The following is a 19,909-nucleotide window of genomic DNA, read 5'->3' as shown; positions in this document are numbered from 1 at the left end:
CCTGCTTAAATTATGTATGACATGTGCATAATTAAACTAAATACCAAATACACAGAGGCTAAACCCTAGCTCTGATACCAATTGTTGGTTGCTACTCGGAAAGCCTATAGGTTCCACTGTACAAAAATTTTGTACAAAGGTCTGAACCTTTTCCTAGCTACCATGTGTTCTTTTAAATTAAATTTTGGATCTCCTGCGGAACTTAACACGTTTGATCCAAAACTTAATCTATTTATTCTTTTAGGTTTTGACTTGGATCTCCTGCGGAACTTAACACGTTCGACCCAAGTCTCCTTAAGTTATTAATTCCATTAAATATCAATTTCCATAAAAGGTTCCCAGTACTGACGTGGCGAGGCACATGGCCTTCTTGGATATGGGAGCAACCACCACCGACTAGACAAAACCTTTAATAGAAAGCTAATATTTAATTTCCTAAAATAACTTTAGGTTAACCAAAGAGAATAATCAAATCACAAGGAAAAGAAAGAAACAAAAGAACACAACTTCGAAAAACCATATTCGAAATACTAGAACGTAAGCCTCTTGTATTTGGTATTATTTCCATAAATAACTAGCATGATGCGGAAATAGAAATTACTAGTTATACCTTGTAGAAAACCTCTTGATCTTCTATTCCTCTTCTAACCTCGGACGTTGTGTGGGCAACGATCTTCCAAGATGAGAAACCACCAACCACCTTCTTCTCCTCCAAGCAAGGTTCGGCCACAAAGGAAACTTCACCAAGGAGGAAAAACAAAATACTAACCAAGCTCCAAGAGATGCTAGCTTTCTCCTTCTTCTTCTTCTTCTCCGAGTAGTATCCGGCCACCACAAGAACTCCAAGGGAGAGGAGAGGTTCGGCCACCACAAGAGGAAGAGAAGGAGATGATGGCCGCCACACCAAGGAGCAAAAGAGGGAGAGGAATAATAGATCTTGTATCTTGTGAAGGCACCTCACCCCTTCTTTTATATTCCTTGGCCTAGGTAAATTAGGAAATTTAATTACAACAAATTTTCCTTAATTTCCTTGACATGATTTAATTGAGAAAAATAAAATAATATTTCCCCAATTAAACAATGATGGCTGCACATCAAGAGGAAACAAATTGGACAAGTTTTAATCAACAATTAAAACTTTCCTTATTTGTTTCCAGAAATTTTAAAAATAAAATTTCTCTTTAAAAATCTCTTCATGGTTAATAAAAGGAAATATCTATAATTTTAATTTTATTAACATGTGAATAATTTTAAAGAGAAAATAAAAAACTCTCCAATCTACAAATAAGGAAAGAGATCTAATCTCTTTCTTTAATCTTTTGTAAAACTTTTACAAGAGAGATATTTTAATTTTAATTCTCTTTAAAATATATCTTCCACATAATAATAAAATCTAAAATTAAATTTCTTTTTAATTTAATTATGGCCGGCCCTACTAGCTTGGGTTCAAGCTAGGGCCGAGCTTAAGCCGGCCCTAGCTTGGTTCCCAAGCTAGCTTGGCCGGCCCCCTTTAGGTGGGTATAGAAGGTGGGTATATGTGGGTATAGTACTCTATAAATAAGAGGCTACGATAGGGACCGAGAGGAGGAATTGGTTTTGGTCTCCTGATAAAATTAAGCATCCCATGTTCGCCCCGAACACACAACTTAATTTTATCAATGATAATTCATTCCACTAGAGAACTATCATTGAACTACCGCACCAATCCCAAATTACATTTTTGGGCTCCTTCTTATTATGAGTGTGTTAGTCTCCTGTGTTTAAGATATCGAATGTCCACTAATTAAGTGAGTTACTGACAACTCATTTAATTAATATCTAAGTCCAAGAGTAGTACCACTCAACCTTATTATCATGTCGGACTAAGTCCACCTGCAGGGTTTAACATGACAATCTTTATGAGCTCCTCTTGAGGACATTATCAACCTAGCATTACTAGGACACAGTTTCCTTCTATAATCAACAACACACACTATGAGTGATACCATTTCCCAACTTATCGGGTTTATTGATTCATCGAACTAAATCTCACCCATTGATAAATTAAAGAAATAAATATCAAACATATGTGCTTGTTATTATATTAGGATTAAGAGCACACACTTCCATAACAACTGAGGTCTTTGTTCCTTTACAAAGTCAGTATAAAAGAAACGACCTCAAATGGTCCTACTCAATACACTCTGAGTGTACTAGTGTAATTATATAGTCAAGATAAACTAATACCTAATTACACTACGACCTTCTAATGGTTTGTTCCTTTCCATTCTGGTCGTGAGCTACTGTTTATAATTTATAAGGTACTGATAACATCATCTTCTGTATGTGACACCACATACTATGTTATCTACAATATAAATTAAATGAACAACTACAAACAAATGTAGATAATTAGACCAAATGTGATTCTTTATTCATAATGAATGTTTACAAAGCTTAGGCTCTCAGTATACACTCCAACACTTATGACAAAACCAAGAAAAACTACATGAGTAGTGCAAAAAGAACATTTTTCCAAGTTAGTATATAGTTTTTCCTTTCTAAGGATATGCAAAACAGATTGGAGATGTGCAAGATGATCAACAAAACTCTTGGAATATACCAAAATATCATCAAAGTATACTACCACAAATTTTCCAAGAAATTCTCGTAAGACATGGTTCATAAGCCTCATAAAAGTACTTGGTGCATTAGTTAACCCAAAAGGCATTACCAACCATTCATACAATCCATATTTGGTTTTGAAAGCTGTTTTCCATTCATCCCCTTCCCTTATCCTAATTTGATGGTACCCACTTTTCAAATCAATTTTAAAAAATAAGCAAGCACCATGCAATTCATCAAGCAAATCATCAAGTCTAGGGATAGGATGTCTATACCGAATTGTGATGTTGTTGATTGCTCTACAATCAGTGCACATCCTCCATGATCCATCCTTTTTAGGCACCAAAATTATGGGTACAGCACAAGGACTTAAACTTTCTCTAACTCATCCTTTTTGCAATAACTCCTCCACTTGATTTTGTATCTCCTTTGTTTCTTGAGGATTGCTCCTATAAGCTGGCCTATTGGGCAGAGAAGCGCCAGGAATAAGGTCTATTTGGTGTTCAACCCTCCTCATTGGTGGCAAACTGTGAGGTACTTCCTTGGGAAACACATCCTCAAAATCCTGTAAAATAACAACAACATCACTAGGCAAGGAGTTAGGGTTAGATTCCAAGCAAGTTTCCTTGCTCAAAAGAAGAAATATAGGTTGCTTTGTCAAATAAGCTTTCTTCACCTCACTTCCTCTTGTAAACAAATTTTCTATTTTTCTCTCTTTCTTTTCCTCATTCTCTCTTTTCTTTTGAATTTTGTCCTCAAAATCAAGTATTTTCTTTTTCACACACTCTTCTTTTTCTTAAGCTCTCGCTCTTCTTTTTCTCTTTTCTCTCTCATTTTTATTTGATCCTCACAAACCTCCCTTGGTGATAACGATACAAGTGTGACTTTGCGAGAATTGTGGACAAAAGAGAACTTGTTGGAGAATCCATCATGGTGAGCTCGCCTATCAAACTGCCAAGGTCTTCCAAGAAGAATGTGGCTTGCCTACATAGGCACAATATCACATAGAACTTGATCTTCATATTTGCCAATGGAGAAATTAATCAACACTTGCTGGTTCACTACCAATTCACCACTATTACTAAGTCATTGGAGTTTATATGGTCTTGCATGTGGTGTAGTCTTGAGGTTGAGTTTGGTGATCATCCTAGTACTTGCCACATTAGTACAACTTCCACCATCAATGATCATAGAGCATGTTGCGGGTATGAAAAATATTTTCTCTTTGGTCCTCCTCATGCTCCTTGGCTTGGCTTCCCAATAATCTCCTAACCACCAAGAGATCTCCATCTTGCGCATAGGCTGCTCCATCATTTTCCTCATCGCTTGAGGAAGAGGAATGAGAAGTAATTTCTTCACTAGAGATACTCCCATTATCTCTCACCACCATAGTCTTCTTATTCGGGCATTCGGATGCAATATGACCTTTTCCCAAACACCTAAAACACTTGATATCCCTACTCTTAGAAGTGGAAGAAGAGGTAGTAGGAATAGGCTTCTTAGTGTTTGCTGCCTCCGTAGAATTTGAAGAAGAACCCTCCTTCTTTGGCTTGTCCTTCCAACTTGAAGAGTAGTTTGGAGAAGATGATTTCTTCATAACGCCCTTTCTCTTTAATTGTTGCTCTATTTTCATTGCTTGATGCACTAAGTCGTCAAGCTCCACATAATGTTGTAACTCCACAATGTCTCCAATGTCTCGGTTTAGGCCATGGAGAAACCGAGCCATGGTAGCTTCCCTATCCTCCACAATATTGGTCCTAATCAAAGCCACCTCCATCTCCTTGTAGTAATCATCTACACTCCTACTCCCTTGGGTGAGTCTTTGCAATTTGTTGTGCAATTCCCTATGGTAGTGGGAAGGCACAAATCTCCTTCTCATCAAAGTCTTCATTTCGTCCCAAGTGTTGATAGGATGCTCTCCATACCTTCTTCTCTCCTTTTGCAATTGATCCCACCAAATTAAGGCATAATCGGTGAACTCAAGGGCAGCCACCTTTACTTTCTTTGCATCATTGTAATTATGGCATGAGAAAATTTGTTCTATTTTCATCTCCCATGCAAGATATGTTTCAGGCTCATTCCTCCCTTGGAAGGAAGGTATCTGGACTTTCACACCTCCTAGATCATCTTCTCATCTATGGTCTCTACCTCCTCTTTCATGTCTTCTTCCCCCTTCATGCCTCCTTCTTTCTCTTGGTGGATCATAGAATGGTTCACTTTGACGAAATTCTTCATGATTAGAATTGCCCCCACGGTTCGAAACTTTTTCTCCTTCAAGTCGGTCCATCCTTTCGTGTATTTCTTCAAGTTGTCTTTGAAGTATTCTCTCAAATTGTTGAGTAAGTGCCTCCATTTGAAGCCTATTAAGATCTCGCCCAGGGGAATTAGGTGATTTTTCCCCACTCATGCTTGCAACAAAAAAATAGAAGATGACAAGGAAAATTACAAAAGAAATGTTAGACGGACCTCACCACTCTACTCACGTGGTTGTACTCAAATTTATCCACTCAGCTTCCTTTATAAGTTCTTAAGGAAAGAACCTTATCAATATCTTTCTCAAGACAACAAGTAGACAATCAAGTGAATAAGAAACCAACAAAAGAAATATGAGTAGAACAAGAGAAATAAACGGATAAAACGAGAAATTGAGCAATGACCAAGAGCAATGGAAGGAATATAACTTTGAATTCAGATTTCACAAAGAAAGAATATTGAGTCCTTTCAATTCACAAATCCTCCTCTCTTTTTTTCTCCCTTTTTTTCAATCAGAAATCAATGACTCTAATGATTTTTTTTTCTTTTTGTTTTTTTTTCGAATTTTCCTTCTTTTTTTTTTTTGAGTTGAGGACCCAAATAGCGAATAGAAATTTATGATAGATAGGGACGAAGAGATCAACAAAGATGGACAAGACCAAAGATGAAAACAAGACACAAACCTGAAAATCAAGGAGTCAAGGCTCTGATACCAAATGATAAAGAAACCTTGTAAATGGATCGCCTTGAAATTCAGCTTGGGGAAGGGTATTGACGCCACACTCAAGCAAGATGAGAAGGTGAGTGATAAGTCATGGAGTTTTTGATCGCCACAAGTTGCCTTGATAAGATCGAAATTAGTTCTTTGCCTAAGAACAAGAAGGAAGCTCTCACAAAAGAGAAACTCAAATTTTCATTCAAACTTACATGATTGGTCATACAAGAGTTCTCCTATTTAACATCCCTTAAGATCCCCTATGCACTAATTATGCAATAAATATCATGCTTGCATGCATGGGTTTTATTATCCACTAATCCCTAATACTAGCTTAATGCAACCATGCATGCATGGTATTTGTTATACTAGCTTAGGAACTTTCAAAAATGCATTAAAAAACCCACAAAGGACATCAAAAGTCACTTTAGAAAACCCCCCCCCCCCCCATGCATGCACACGAAAATGGTCCTCATGTTGGACCAATTTCACTTTCAAATTGAAGGAATGTGATCCACTTAGTTGTTGCCTCCATTGTGCATTGATCCTCCTTTTCCTTGAGCCTCATTATTAAGCCTTCCAAAGCTTGCTTCATTCTCTTAGTCTTGGACCTTGTCATGGGTCGGTCCCCCAATTCCCTTCAATGCCTCTTCTTGGCTCACATCACCTCACCTTGACTTTGACCACCATCTCACTTTGACCTTGATAGCCACCTCACCTTGACTTTGACTTCCACCTCAGTAAGATTGTATATAATAAATCTAATATGATTCTCCATGATCTAGCATCCGCAAAAACTTCATGTAACAAGCTTCCCTTTATATAGGTTTATCGTCGATAATTGTATTTCAACCCATAGTTGCAAATGTTATTTCCAATTACTGCATCCAAAAAGAGGGTCGAGGAGACGTAGAGCTACTCTACCATGAAGATATTGTTGCTTTTATTGTCTTGAACAAATCGACCAAAGAAAAATATCTTAAAAAAATATATTTCAAAGACTAAATGATCATATGATTAGATATTTGATACAGCATGTTGGGAGTGGTCTCAAAGGTAATATGGGGTCGATAGTTAAGATGAGATGATAGTCAAAGTCAAAGCGATATGACAGTAAAAGTCAAATTAAAGGTGAATGTATCCAGATGAACCACCTCTTAGGAGCAAGACCCTTAGTATAAATCCGGGCGGACCTAAACCCAGCCGAAGCCACGAGGCATAGCTCCTCATATCGTATAGGCTATCTTATGGCCATAACTCCCAATATAAACCTGGATGACCCTAGAGTTAGCCGGATCTATGGGACTTAGTGGCCCACTCAGCACTCTTTACTCTTCATATGAGCAGAACTCCTAACATAAACCTGAGCGGCCCTAAAGTCAGTCAGATTTATGGGACTCAGTGCTCCACTTAGCACTCTTCACTCTTCATATGAGCAAAACTCTCAGCATAAATCCAGGAGGCCCTAGAGTTGACCGGATATATAGGACTTAACTCCTCACTTCCTAGAGGCAGGACTCCCAACCTGTAGCCGGTCAGATCTATAGGACTTAGCTCCCCACTTCTCAGTATTTCTTATAAACAAGGCTCTCAACATATACCCACCCAATCCTAGATTCAGTCAGGTCTCCTCTTGGAGATAATATTGTCAGAAAATCATAACAAACTTATTAGAAAATAACAACTATTCGCTAGAGATTATTTTATTATTCTAACATATACATGCAATGAAACATTCCTCTGCTCAAAGGAGGGCTAATATACATCTTTCATCAGTCAACATATTCTAATATCAGACATTCTCCGCTGCCTTATTATTACAGAGGTTATGAGAGGTTATATAAAAAGAGGGCCCTCTTTGTTGGCTAAGTACACGGATACACTTGCATACGCATCTACACTACATCACTATTGTTCATCTTCTTTTATCTTTTCACCGGTGCTACTATTCTGACTTGACCATTAGAGTGTCTGCACCAGAGACCCCCTCCTTGGTCTAGTAACTAACATTTTCTCCTCCTAATTCCTGTTTTTGTTGTGCAGTTTCATCCGCGGTATTAGAGTCTTCATCTCCTCATGGTGAACATCGGAGCCACTTAGCCAGCACACTATCTTCCTCACTTTTAGATAGGATCAATATCCATTGATGGATTTAAATGAGATGAATTTAGATAGTGCCCACAAGAAAAAAAATGCTATAATATTTATTTGTTTTCTTGGAGCTCGATGGTCGATGGGTATTGCAAATATGGGAGGGTTTGCGATACCAGAGAGCTTTTCGACGCAATGCCTGTGAAAATGTAGTTTCTTGGATTACTACGATTCAAGGGTGCATAAGTGGAATGTGGGAAGATAGTTTTAGACTGTTTTTGCAGATGTGAAGAGAGAATGTGAGCTTCAATTCCATGACACTATCTGTCAAGGTTGATGCTTGCTCTGCATTGGACAAGGACAGAGCAGGATCAATTCCCAGCGATATAAGGAGGTGACGGCTCATTTTGAATCCTCTAAAGAAGAGGGGCATTGACAAACAACAACAAAAGGATGCCAGCGCCATTTTTGGTCTCAATATGAAGATTATTAATGGGCCTACTGCTGCCAAATTGAGAGATCGACATGTCATATACCTAGTTGAAGAGGAGTTAACTCATTCTGCTGTCTTTACATGGTATGATGTTGAATTTGATTCTAGATCATTCTTTCTATGGAGAAGTGCTTGAGGAGTGGGAAGAGGGACAAGAGTAGTGTCCACGATGATGCACTCATCGGCGGGAGGATTTCTAAAATCCAATAGTTATTAATAGATCTTGTCGATATCTTAATAATTTTTAATTTTTTTGATATTTAAGATATTTTTGATATTTTAATTATTTTTGATAATTTTATTTTTATATTTTTTTAGATTTAAGTATGTCTATAAATTTTAGGATTATGAATTTGTTAATAACTTTTTTTTCTTTTAGAATTTTTTATTTTTTACAAGATAGAAAATCTAGTCTAGATATTAGAATTTTTTTATATAAATATATATTTAACTGTTTGAGAAATTAATCTTCTATTATGAAATAATATTTTTTTAAAAAAAAATATATAAAGGTTAATGCTTAATTCTTCTTGTATTTTTCTCAATTTCATATTGGCATCAACTCATATCATATGATAATCGTTATTTCATTCGTCATATATGACTATATAAAATATAAGATTAGTGAACATTTTAGCTTGCATAATATTCATATATACATTGAGGTGGTATATGAGATATATAAGATTATTAAAAAATATTTTTTAAAATTTAGCGGTCACTTCGAAACCATGTCTTTGCCTGAATTGGCCCTCCAAAAAAACAAAATCATAGGTTTTTTTAGTCAACTAAAAAATTCTGAAAGGACAGATAATAAAACATATCAAGATTATGTCGAACAAATTCTATGCCCAATAAAAAAAGGCGAAATCTAAATTCAGCCCAACAACTGGCGGATTCCTTCCTGAAGGCCATTTTTCGGTTTCTTCTCCCATTTAAGTCCGCTTTCTCCCGTTTCACTACTCTGTCAGCTCTTGATCTGAGCCCTAGCCAACTAGTAGAGAGAACACAACGATCCGCCTCCCTCACCCTCTCCCCTGTTGGCTTCTTACCTCCGGCCATTATGGCCACCCGCCGCTTGCTGTCCTCCCTCATCCGCTCCTCCGCCCGCCGCCCCCTTCCCATCAGATCCCCCTCCCCAAAATGCCCCACCCCTACGGCTGTCCCTCGCCCCTCACCGGCTGGCTACCTCCTCTCCCGCGTAGCTGAGTACGCCACCGCAGCTGCGGTTTCCGAGACCCCCTCTCCGCCCCCTGTCAAGACTGCCGTCGGGTTAAGTGGCAAAATCACGGACGAATTCACAGGCGCCGGCGCGATCGGGCAGGTATGTCAGGTGATCGGCGCCGTCGTCGATGTCAGGTTTGACGAGGGGCTTCCTCCGATCCTGACGGCGCTGGAGGTGCTCGATAACCAGATCCGTCTGGTTCTAGAGGTCGCCCAGCATCTGGGGGAGAACATGGTGCGGACAATCGCTATGGACGGTACCGAGGGGCTTGTCCGTGGTCAGAGAGTCTTCAACACCGGATCTCCCATCACGGTATGTGTGACTGATGTCAATGGGATTACCTCCTAATTGATATAATAACAAAGACCGAGAGTAAATAGCTCGATGAACGGATCAATTTTTTGGGAAAAAGTTGTGCTTTATTACCTCAGAGTTTACAAGATAATCCAAGAGTTTTCTAGATTATTCAAGTTAAAAGTTTAAATTGTGTCGCCTTTATGATTAATGCGCCGGAAATCTGCCACTGATGAAGGATGCTGAGGTGAACGTCGATGATGTGGAAGCAGCTGGTGTTGTTGCGGCCGAAAAAATTTCGTTCGTGTTGTTCTCTGTGCATGGTATTGTCGTGTGATATAAAGTGTTTTACCACAATCTGATGGCTTTTCTTAAGTGTATTGCTGGTTGTTGAATGTTATACTTGCTGGAAAATTTCTTTTGATCGCTCTTATGGAGCATTGCAAAGCAAAGCTAATGAATGGTTTATCAATGTGCCTTTCATAATCTGATGCAATTTTGTTGGCATTAACTTGTTTGTGTTCGGTTCAACTATTAGGTTCCTGTTGGCAGAGCCACTCTAGGACGCATTATAAATGTTATTGGAGAACCAATCGATGAGAGGGGTGACATAAGTAAGATTGCTTGGTTTTTGTCGATCTCTCTTTCTGTTATTTAATGTTCAATATTATTTTTTTATTCAATTGTCTCTGATAAACAGAGACCAATCATTTCCTTCCCATCCATCGTGAAGCACCTGCTTTTGTTGAACAGGCAACTGAACAACAGATCCTTGTGACTGGAATTAAGGTGCTTGTTTATGCTCTTCTCTACTCATTTCTATTGTATATATTTCTTTGTTATTCTTGAAGATCAAATTATATTATATGTGTAAATATATATTTATGCAAACAATGGTGTATGTCTTCTGAGATCAATAGGTCGTAGATCTTCTGGCGCCATATCAGAGAGGTGGAAAGATTGGACTTTTTGGTGGGGCTGGTGTGGGGAAAACTGTACTTATCATGGAACTGATCAACAATGTTGCAAAGGCCCATGGTTAGTACTTGTGGGAGGCCATTGAGTTAAGTCTCATAGTGTTTTTGTCTTTAATATTTAATATTTGGTCTGTAGGTGGTTTTTCTGTCTTTGCTGGTGTTGGTGAGTGTACTCGTGAGGGTAATGATCTGTACAGGGAAATGATTGAGAGTGGTGTCATCAAGCTGGGAGATAAACAGGTATGTTTCAGGAGTTTCTTCATGCTCTATTTATTAATTTTCTTTTGCATCTTTTTGTTCCTCACCCTTTGTTGTTTTAATCTGTTCTATAGAATGAGAGCAAGTGTGCTCTTGTATATGGTCAAATGAATGAGCCTCCCGGTGCTCGTGCACGAGTTGGTTTAACTGGGCTGACTGTTGCTGAGCACTTCCGTGATGCTGAAGGACAGGATGTGCTTCTCTTTATTGACAATATTTTCAGGTTCACGCAAGTAAGTCTATATTTTACTGTGTGACAATATTTTCTGACTCAACTTTCTAGAAAAAATAATAGTCTATAGGAAACTGTGATTAATTCTGTGTTGTGCTGTTTAATGAAGCTGCTTGTTGGTAGAATAGGTTTTTATGTGTCTTCCAATCTCGTAGGCAAATTCTGAAGTGTCTGCCTTGCTTGGTCGTATACCATCTGCTGTCGGTTATCAACCAACACTTGCTACTGATCTTGGAGGACTCCAAGAGCGTATTACGACGACAAAGAAGGGTTCCATCACCTCAGTGCAAGCTATTTATGTGCCTGCTGATGACTTGACTGATCCTGCTCCAGCAACTACTTTTGCTCATCTTGATGCAACAACTGTGCTGTCAAGACAGGTTTGCTCCATATAGGTTTCAGTTATGTTTCTTGGGTTCTAAATTAAGGAGACATTAGACGATACTAATTAACATACTTTTGTTACTGATTAGATTTCCGAGCTTGGCATCTACCCTGCTGTTGATCCTCTTGACTCCACATCAAGAATGCTCTCTCCGCATGTGTTGGGAGAAGAACACTACAACACTGCTAGAGGTGTCCAAAAGGTTCTCCAAAACTATAAGAATCTGCAAGATATTATTGCTATCCTTGGAATGGATGAGCTCAGTGAAGATGATAAGTTGACTGTTGCTCGAGCTCGAAAGATCCAGCGATTCTTGAGTCAGCCTTTCCATGTTGCTGAAGTTTTTACCGGTGCACCTGGAAAATACGTTGAATTGAAAGAAAGTGTGAACAGCTTCCAGGTCCGTTAATTCCCAACCTTATCATAAAATTTGAAATCTTGCTCTGTCTTGTTTAGGCTCACTTTAACAACATTTGATGAAAAAAATATATAGTTATGCCTTACCTCGTATGTTTGTGTTTCTTCACATGTCTTGTCCCACACAAAAGGTTGGGAGTTTGGGAATGAGTTACAAAATATTAACTTCTTCGCCTGCCCTGTTTGGTTCTCTTTGCTAGGAGAATGGGAAATTAAATCCTTGTTCTGCTCTGCCCTATGGCCATCCATAGGTAGAGTTGTTATTCTTTTGCCAATTTCCTGCCACCTGGTTGAATTAGAGTGTTTGAAAAGAAATTAAAGATTTGTTTTAGGGTAAAGTTCATTTGGTACCCCTAAAAGTTGCTTAGTTTGTCATATTCCCGTGAAACATAGTACTTAGAGATTGTTGCACTATATATATACACACATTTCATTTCTAGATGTGTGATTCAGATGAGTGATTTCTCACACCTTATATTTTCTTAAAACTTTAGGTGTTCTATGATCAGATAAAAAGTCTCGCCCTAATTTTAGCGCCACCCATGCGACTCTTAGACAATTTGTCCCACAAAGTTACTATGTAATCCTAACTCACTAAAGACCTACAACAGAGAAGCTAAAGAGTTTGAGAGAGCTTAAAAGAGTAATGAGAATTTATTATTCTTAAAGATGAATTACAAGTAAAAGGAAGGGAGTTATTTATAGGCATCCTCCTCCTAAATAGTTGAGATCAATTTGATTCAATAGTGTGTACATTATTAGTTAAAAGGTTCCTATAATATCTAAATGATGAGAAGATTTTTAAGAATTACGTATGGGCCATGAGATTAGGCCAAAGGTTATGTTATTGTTATTCGTGTTGTCTTGCTCTTCGCAGGGTGTTTTGGATGGAAAGTACGATGACCTTCCGGAGCAATCATTTTACATGGTTGGAGGCATTGAAGAAGTCATTGCAAAGGCCGAGAAGATTGCAAAGGAGTCTGCTGCATCATAAAAAAATTTTATGTCGCCATTCAATAATTTTAGAAACGAAACAGTTGGCTTTGTTGAAGCGCCAGTTTCTTTCCTTTGTATCTCTGTTAATGCTGGCCGGGTTTTCATTTTTTTCCTCCAGCATGAGACAGGATGGGTTGTAATTTTTTGCAAATAAGCAAGCCCAGGGATTCATTTCTTTGTTTCGTTTCTAGATATCTGCTTTTCAAACTGCTGTGTATTTCCGATTAACCATGGCCAATGGAATTTGTTTGCTTCCGAATTAATTTTAATTATATTTTATATTTTCATAAATAAAGTTTTAAAAATTATTTGTATGTTTATAAGTTAATTTAAAACTTATTTTTAATCCAAACTTTTAAAGAATTTAAAAGTACTTATTTCTTTTAATATTTATTTTTAATTATCTTTTTCATTCTTATAAATAAACTTCTAAAAATTATTTTTATGTTTATATTATTTTGTTTTTTTAACTAATTTTGAAGCAACAGCAGCAGAACAATGAAAAGTTAAAATTTTAAAAAGTTTTTTTTTATGTTTATAATTATTGTTTTATTTTTCTTTCGTTTTGTAACTAATGTATAATCTTTATCTTTAAATATTCTTTTAGTAAAATGGAGGAATGAAAAAGCTTTAAAATAAATGGATACAAATAAGAGGAAGATTCTTCCTTTCATTTACATCTTTACATCCCTCTACTTTTTATTAGTTTGCAAATCAAACCTAAAGCTTTTTACTCATCCAATATTTATTACCTGAATGTAAGAGTTGTTCACTATTTTTTTTAATCACAAAATATTTATTCTGTTCGTTCAATCCATCCAATTCATTTCCCTAGTTTGAGTATTTATTACCCAAAATATACGAGTTGTTTGAGCCCATTCAATATTTTGTCCAGTACATTCAATCAACCTAATTTATTTGACTAGTTTAACCAATTTGACCTATTAATTCATCGAACCCAATAAGCCAATTTACCAACCTATTCCACTAATCTACTTGGCAAACTCAATGTACATTAGTCCTCCACATTTGTATGATATGCCAAGCACAATATGCCATCTCAATTTGGCCATCCAATCCCATGCAACCCACAAGCATTATCTATTTGTATGGTCTTTCTAATACCTAGAACACTTTTCATTTTGTTAAGCTCATTCAGAACCAGTCACATGCTAAGACTATGAGTACAATACCCAAGTACTTGAAAAGGTGTACTGGACTATATAATCATCATGTACACAATTTTCACTTCATCTTTGACTCGAAGAGAGTTGCGCCATAATGTGACTGATATAGCAATTAATTACATATTCTTTGCATTTTAAAAAAAATAAAACTTTGTGTTCTGTCTCCTAAACACATGGGATGGATTACCCCACCATTGAGTTTTATATATATTAGTTATATTGGTTTATAATCTATTGATTCAATTGATAACCCTGCTATATATGTACGGAGGCAAACTCCTGGAACCTGTATCAAGCATAAACTAATAATTTAGCATGTCCAACACTTTGCAATCGTTCACATCTCTTATGGCCTTCTCTATTATTATTATTATTATTATTATTCCCTCATTCCCTAGTGTGCAGAGACATCAAAAGAGGACTGCATCACTTGCAGAGTGCAATTGCCCATTCTCCATTTGAGACTCCAGAACTCTATCTTGATGCACTTCCTGCATTTATAAACAGATTTGGGTAATACTCGAACTTGGAGAAAGAGATGAGATGGTTCCACCTTTAAAATGTTGCAAGTGAAAACAAGAGTTACCTGCTGTTGCCGCCTTTGGTAGAATGTGATAACTGCACTCAACATAATGCATAATGGTAATACAATGGCAATAATCTTTAGCAGCAACAGCTAAATTTTGATGGAAGAGCATGTCAGTATTAAGTATAGGGGAATGTTTTATTATATTATGAATAACAACAAATCCTTACTATGCAAGGTGGGATCCAATACTGCTCAATTCCACTTGTCATATAAAGGATAGACTGGTGAAGAATCAAACAGATCATGAACTAGAAAAAAAGGCATTTTATTTACGAGTACCATTCATGCTAGGAGTTCAAGTTTTAAATATGTGAAGATGAAACTCACTGTAGCAGCAACTACACGACAATACATAATGCTCCGATCATGTGAAGTGACATAGTCGTTGTAGTTGGATCTAAGGTAAGCATTATCAGTTTGAGTTATTGCCATATACTGATGATTTTGGGTATCCTGCCTTGAAATCTCCCAGTTTCCTCTGAACAGGTATGTTATGGCCATTCTAAGATCACTGGGATAGAATAACATTTTAAGCACTTTAATCAAAATGAACCAGAGGGAGTACCTGAAATTCATAGGACTAGTCCCGTAAAGAAACAACTTTGGAGGGGCAGTATATCCTGGTTTAAATTGCTGAATGACATAGTGCATCAAAATTAATGAGAGATGGTTCCCAATGATGTCAACTGTTAAATAGGCAATACTTCCAAAAAGAAATTAACGATTACCTGCAGACATATCTCACATGTGGTGTCACCTTTCTCATTACACCATTTCTGCACACATTTGCGGTGAGCATACTGTAAGAAGTAAAAGATATGAAAAGCATAAGTGAAACTCAAGTAAGAAGATAAGCTAATCAGGACATGGATCTCATAAAATTTTAGGTACAGGAAAGTCGGCATTGTAAAATAGCAACAAAGAGAAAATAACTTGAGGAATTGGCCATCCAATGTTTGTTGGTATTAATGTTTGGTTTTTTATGTTATATGCAACTTCAGAGTGAAGTCGAAGAGAATTTTACTTTGACTAAGTAAGCAGTATCCAACAGTGAGTACGTTCGTTTCAACTAAACGAAAGCTGTTAAAGACTTCCCAGCAACTACTTCATCCTACATTTAATAGGGCCAACAGTTACACTATCCAAGCAACACTAGTGCCATTTTAACAAGATAATCACCACCATACAAACAGTGAAGATTTTGAGCCTGTGAGGAATTTTACCTTTTAATAGTAACAACCAAAAAGTCCTATAATGTCATACTTTTCCAACATGCAACCATTATCAAGTGAAAACATGAAATGTGTCATTGTGGTTGATGAAAAGAAAAAAAAATCTTAGTTATTATATACTCACCAGAAACCCAACTCTGAAATTAACATGACCTAACGTAGAAATTTGTTGCACATGGCCCATATTTACTGTTGAAACTTTCATTAGGATCATTAAGTTGTACATGCTGAACTTCCAACAATTACAAGTAGAAAGATTAAGTAGCATACATGGATAACAAGCAGCATTGTTTTCCATCAAGGAACATCCGAAAAGGGTTCAATCAGATATTCTGGATCCGATACATTAAATCTCCTAGGGGAGGCTTCCATTTTTCGACAAAGATTCTCACTTCTTACATGATACCTAGAAAACCAGATTTTTTCTTGATTTCACTCAAGGCAGCATTACTATGCTAATGCTACTCATCACCAACCATCTTTTTGGGCAGGAATCAAAACAAGTGAATTCACTTAGTGAATAGGCAAACGCCTAAAAGCAAAATGTAAGCAAGTCCCGGGTTTGAGATTTAGTTTCATGTTGGGCGTCCTTTTCATGATGGGTGTTGGTTGATACCAAAACAACTAAAAATTCCTGTCCCCTTTATGAAAGAAAAAGAACAGAAAGCTTTACCTTTAAGCTTCCGCGACAGGAACAGGGGATCTCCATGTTAGCGTCCTCATCCTCATCTTGGCAAATTCGACATTCAACCAATCTACCAGTCGACATGCCATCCTCAACAAATTTCTTCTTAAGAGAAGAGTCAGTTTCTTCTTCCACAATTGACAAGGAAGCAGTCTTTGAGGTTGACCCGTGGTTTATACTCTCGATAGCAGCTCCAAGGGTTGACTCGGTCAGCAAACGGTCCGCCAGCAGCGCAAAATGGTCTCCCATCACTTTATTTATAGTAAAACGGGAAGAAAGATCAAATTTAGATTGCAAAGAAAATTCCACACCAACGTATTCCATGGTAAAGTTGAACAAATTTACTTTTAAAACAATCAAAATTTTTATTCAATGCAAATCTCGCTCTGCAAAGAATTCAAAGAAAAAGCATTGAACAAAATGTACAAAAAGGGTAATTGAACAAAATATTATAAGCATCCGGAAAGAAAGGGGAACGCGGGCATTAGAGCCTTGTCGAGGATTTCTAAAACAAAAATAATAGAGAAGTTCTATAAATTGGAAGATTGAAAAACCCTAGGCGCAATCGAAAAACTTTCAGAAAGGCGGCGCCTTTGATCCAAAAACAGAGAAAAGCGACAACGGATCCAACAAGAACTTCTAGTTCAAGCTACGGGCCACATAGACATGAATGGAAAAATCAGAAGAATAATTCACTCGAAGAAAGCAGACTCACCAAAAGAGCAGAAAAAGACAAGCAAGAAACTGGAGCAGCAAGAAAAAAAGGTGGAAGGTTTTCTCCAAGGTCTCGCCTTTTAACTCAAGAGGCCAAAGAGAAGGAAAGGAGGAAAAGGAAGAAGTGGATTACGGAGCGTTTGGAATAAGGAAAGATATCGAAATTGGAGGGAGCGAGGAGGAGAGGAGAGAGGCTTAAAGAAGCAAGAATGAAATGAAGATTTTATTCCGCGGTGGTCCTTTCTTCTATATCTAGTTTTCAAGTTATGATTTATGGAAAGCATTCAATTTCCTATTTGTTGACTTTTTTCTATTTTTTTTTGTTTTTTATAACCCAATTAATCCCTCTCTAAATTCAATGTCGAGGTATGTCCTAGGAGAGAATCGAACCGCGACATTATGAAAATCTCGGTTATGTGGATAAAAATTAAAAGGATGTCCGTCGTCATTTTGGACTAATCAATTTTTAAAAATAATAAAATAGCATTTCAAATTATTTCTTATAAAAAAAAAGTATACCTGAACTTAAAAAAAGTAACAATGCTACAAATATAGTAACGGGTCAATTTTGATACTAATTACTTATAATGACTAAAAGAGTAATAAATTTGATTCACTTTAAATAATCAAGTGTTATCTCATTAGCGGAAATAAATTATATTTTATTTATTATTCCTAATAAGTCTTACTTTAATTGGAATATTTATTAATTGTTTAAATAATATCATTTTGAACTTATTCCTAGTATTTTTTTTTCTTTATAATATTTTTTATTTTTTTAACTTGTCTATGCCATACATTCACCTATGTCGGTGATAAGAAATATTTATCAAGGATAAAAACCTAAAATCTTTTGAACGTAATCAACAAAACATTAGACAAATTGAGACTATCATGGCATCCATTTGAATCTTCACAACAAGAAGTTGTGAATAAATTATAGCTTATTCTATTATTACTAATAAGTCTTATTTTAATTGGAGTATTTATTGATTGTTTAAATAATATCATTTTAAACTTATTTCTAGAGTTTTTTTCTTTATAATATTTTTTATTTTTTAATTTGTCTATCTTTATATGTCCATATATTCACCTATGTCGGTAATAAGAAATATTGATCAAGGTTAAAAACCTAAAATCTTTTGAACAGAATCAACAAAACTTTAAACAAATTGAGACTATCGTGGCATCCATTTGAATCTTCACAAAAAAAAGTTGGTTGCTATTCTAATTAGTCATATGCAGTTGAATTTGTAGTCATTTTTCAAACTCACAAAGTCGTCATCCATCCAACCGATGTGGATGTCTTGATACTGATCCAAGTGGGAGTATGCTTTTTATATGTTTAAGCTAATCAAGTCCAGTGTATTCAGAATCGAACAGGGAGTAGATAGATCAATTCATACATTGTTTTGTTTCGTCTGATCTATCATAATATTGAAAAAAAATAATTATAAGTTTCATTCAGCTTTGTTGGCTACCTCCTCAATCAACTCAAATAGTAGTCTTTTGGTCCCCTCGGGCGCTACGATAATTAAGATATAGAATATTATTATATGATATTTTAGGATCGAAATTTAGTACGTTTGTGTATGTCTTCCTTTATACTTTAGTCACATGCACTAATGACTAGTAGTCATCTGTAATTTACCTCCTCCGCATTAGTCTAAAGACGGGTTGACGGGGATACTGGGATGAGGGAATTACCTTTTTGCCATATCAAATAGTAATCTTTTGACTCTCGGGTTATGATGTAGTGGTATAATATTCAGATTGTTATCCAAGCACCATCATTAACTATGGAGAACTTATAAGAATTTTTTATTCAAATGAGATGCGTGATTAAAAGATGCTAGATCTTTTAACTATCTATTATGAGCATTTCCCAATTTATCCTGATAGTCAAAAATATATATATATATATATTTCAACTTAAACAAGACAGGAGGCTCTAAAGGCATTGGGCCAAGTGGATATTGGATGATGGAATTAACCTGCCACATCTCTATCTCCACTCCATGACTCAACACAATGGATTAAATAGGGTTGAGTGTGGGTCACCATGAGATGTGGGCCAATTCAAACGTTTTGGGTTATGAGAACCTTCTAAGCACTGAGGATGGATACATTGAAGTGGACACCATCGAGTGCATCTTACCTTGTTGTATGTGAATCGAGCAGGTCAAGTTTATCCAGTCCAATAGGATTTTAATGTGGTCATTGTCAAAATATAGTCAGAAGCAAAGAACAATTTGGAAACATACTATTATTATATATATATAAAAAGTTAGTTGTTCTTTAAAAAAAAATCTTTTTTATAAAAAAAAAAACATATAATCAATCTGTTTTTGTGTTTTGGGGATCACAAGCATCACCTGATTTCAAATTTGTATATGAACACAGAAGTTTCCTTTACGAAGCAAAGATTTATTCAAAACCAAAATCCCGTGCTTGGTATCTGTATGGCATTCTACAATTTATTTTTCTGATAGAGAGAACGCCATTAAATCACAACATAATTCAAAGTCGATAAAAAGCGTGGCATGAATTGAAAAAATTAAA

General features: G+C 36.4%; 2 protein-coding genes across 3 annotated transcripts; one reads left to right on the top strand and one right to left on the bottom strand.

Moving 5' to 3' along the window:
• Window positions 1-9,054: 9,054 nt before the first annotated feature.
• Window positions 9,055-13,115, top strand: LOC122027128 (ATP synthase subunit beta, mitochondrial-like). Its single transcript, XM_042585988.1, has 9 exons — window positions 9,055-9,693; window positions 10,214-10,289; window positions 10,376-10,464; window positions 10,596-10,713; window positions 10,789-10,892; window positions 10,985-11,143; window positions 11,298-11,522; window positions 11,616-11,927; window positions 12,822-13,115. Exons 1-9 carry the CDS (start codon window positions 9,220-9,222, stop codon window positions 12,936-12,938), a joined length of 1,674 nt encoding a protein of 557 aa, XP_042441922.1. The 5' UTR covers window positions 9,055-9,219; the 3' UTR covers window positions 12,939-13,115.
• A 1,272-nt stretch (window positions 13,116-14,387) lies between these two features.
• LOC122028183 lies at window positions 14,388-17,585 on the bottom strand. Of its 2 annotated transcripts, none has more exons than XM_042587214.1 (8): window positions 17,349-17,585; window positions 16,622-16,884; window positions 15,445-15,516; window positions 15,282-15,349; window positions 15,044-15,194; window positions 14,884-14,964; window positions 14,714-14,803; window positions 14,388-14,618 (listed from the first exon to the last, which is right to left on the bottom strand). In XM_042587214.1, the coding sequence occupies exons 2-8, from the start codon at window positions 16,880-16,882 to the stop codon at window positions 14,538-14,540; spliced, it is 804 nt and encodes a 267-aa protein (XP_042443148.1). In that variant the 5' UTR covers window positions 16,883-16,884; window positions 17,349-17,585; the 3' UTR covers window positions 14,388-14,537. The 2 variants fall into 2 exon arrangements, with proteins under 2 accessions (XP_042443148.1, XP_042443149.1); XM_042587215.1 differs by having other exon boundaries at window positions 14,884-14,937.
• Between the last annotated feature and the right edge of the window lie 2,324 nt (window positions 17,586-19,909).

The sequence above is a fragment of the Zingiber officinale genome, chromosome 10A (assembly GCF_018446385.1).
Source record: "Zingiber officinale cultivar Zhangliang chromosome 10A, Zo_v1.1, whole genome shotgun sequence".
NCBI classification, from domain to species: Eukaryota; Viridiplantae; Streptophyta; class Magnoliopsida; order Zingiberales; family Zingiberaceae; genus Zingiber; species Zingiber officinale.
The sequence above is the reverse complement of the archived record's forward strand: the minus strand, read 5'-3'. Positions and strand labels throughout refer to the sequence as shown.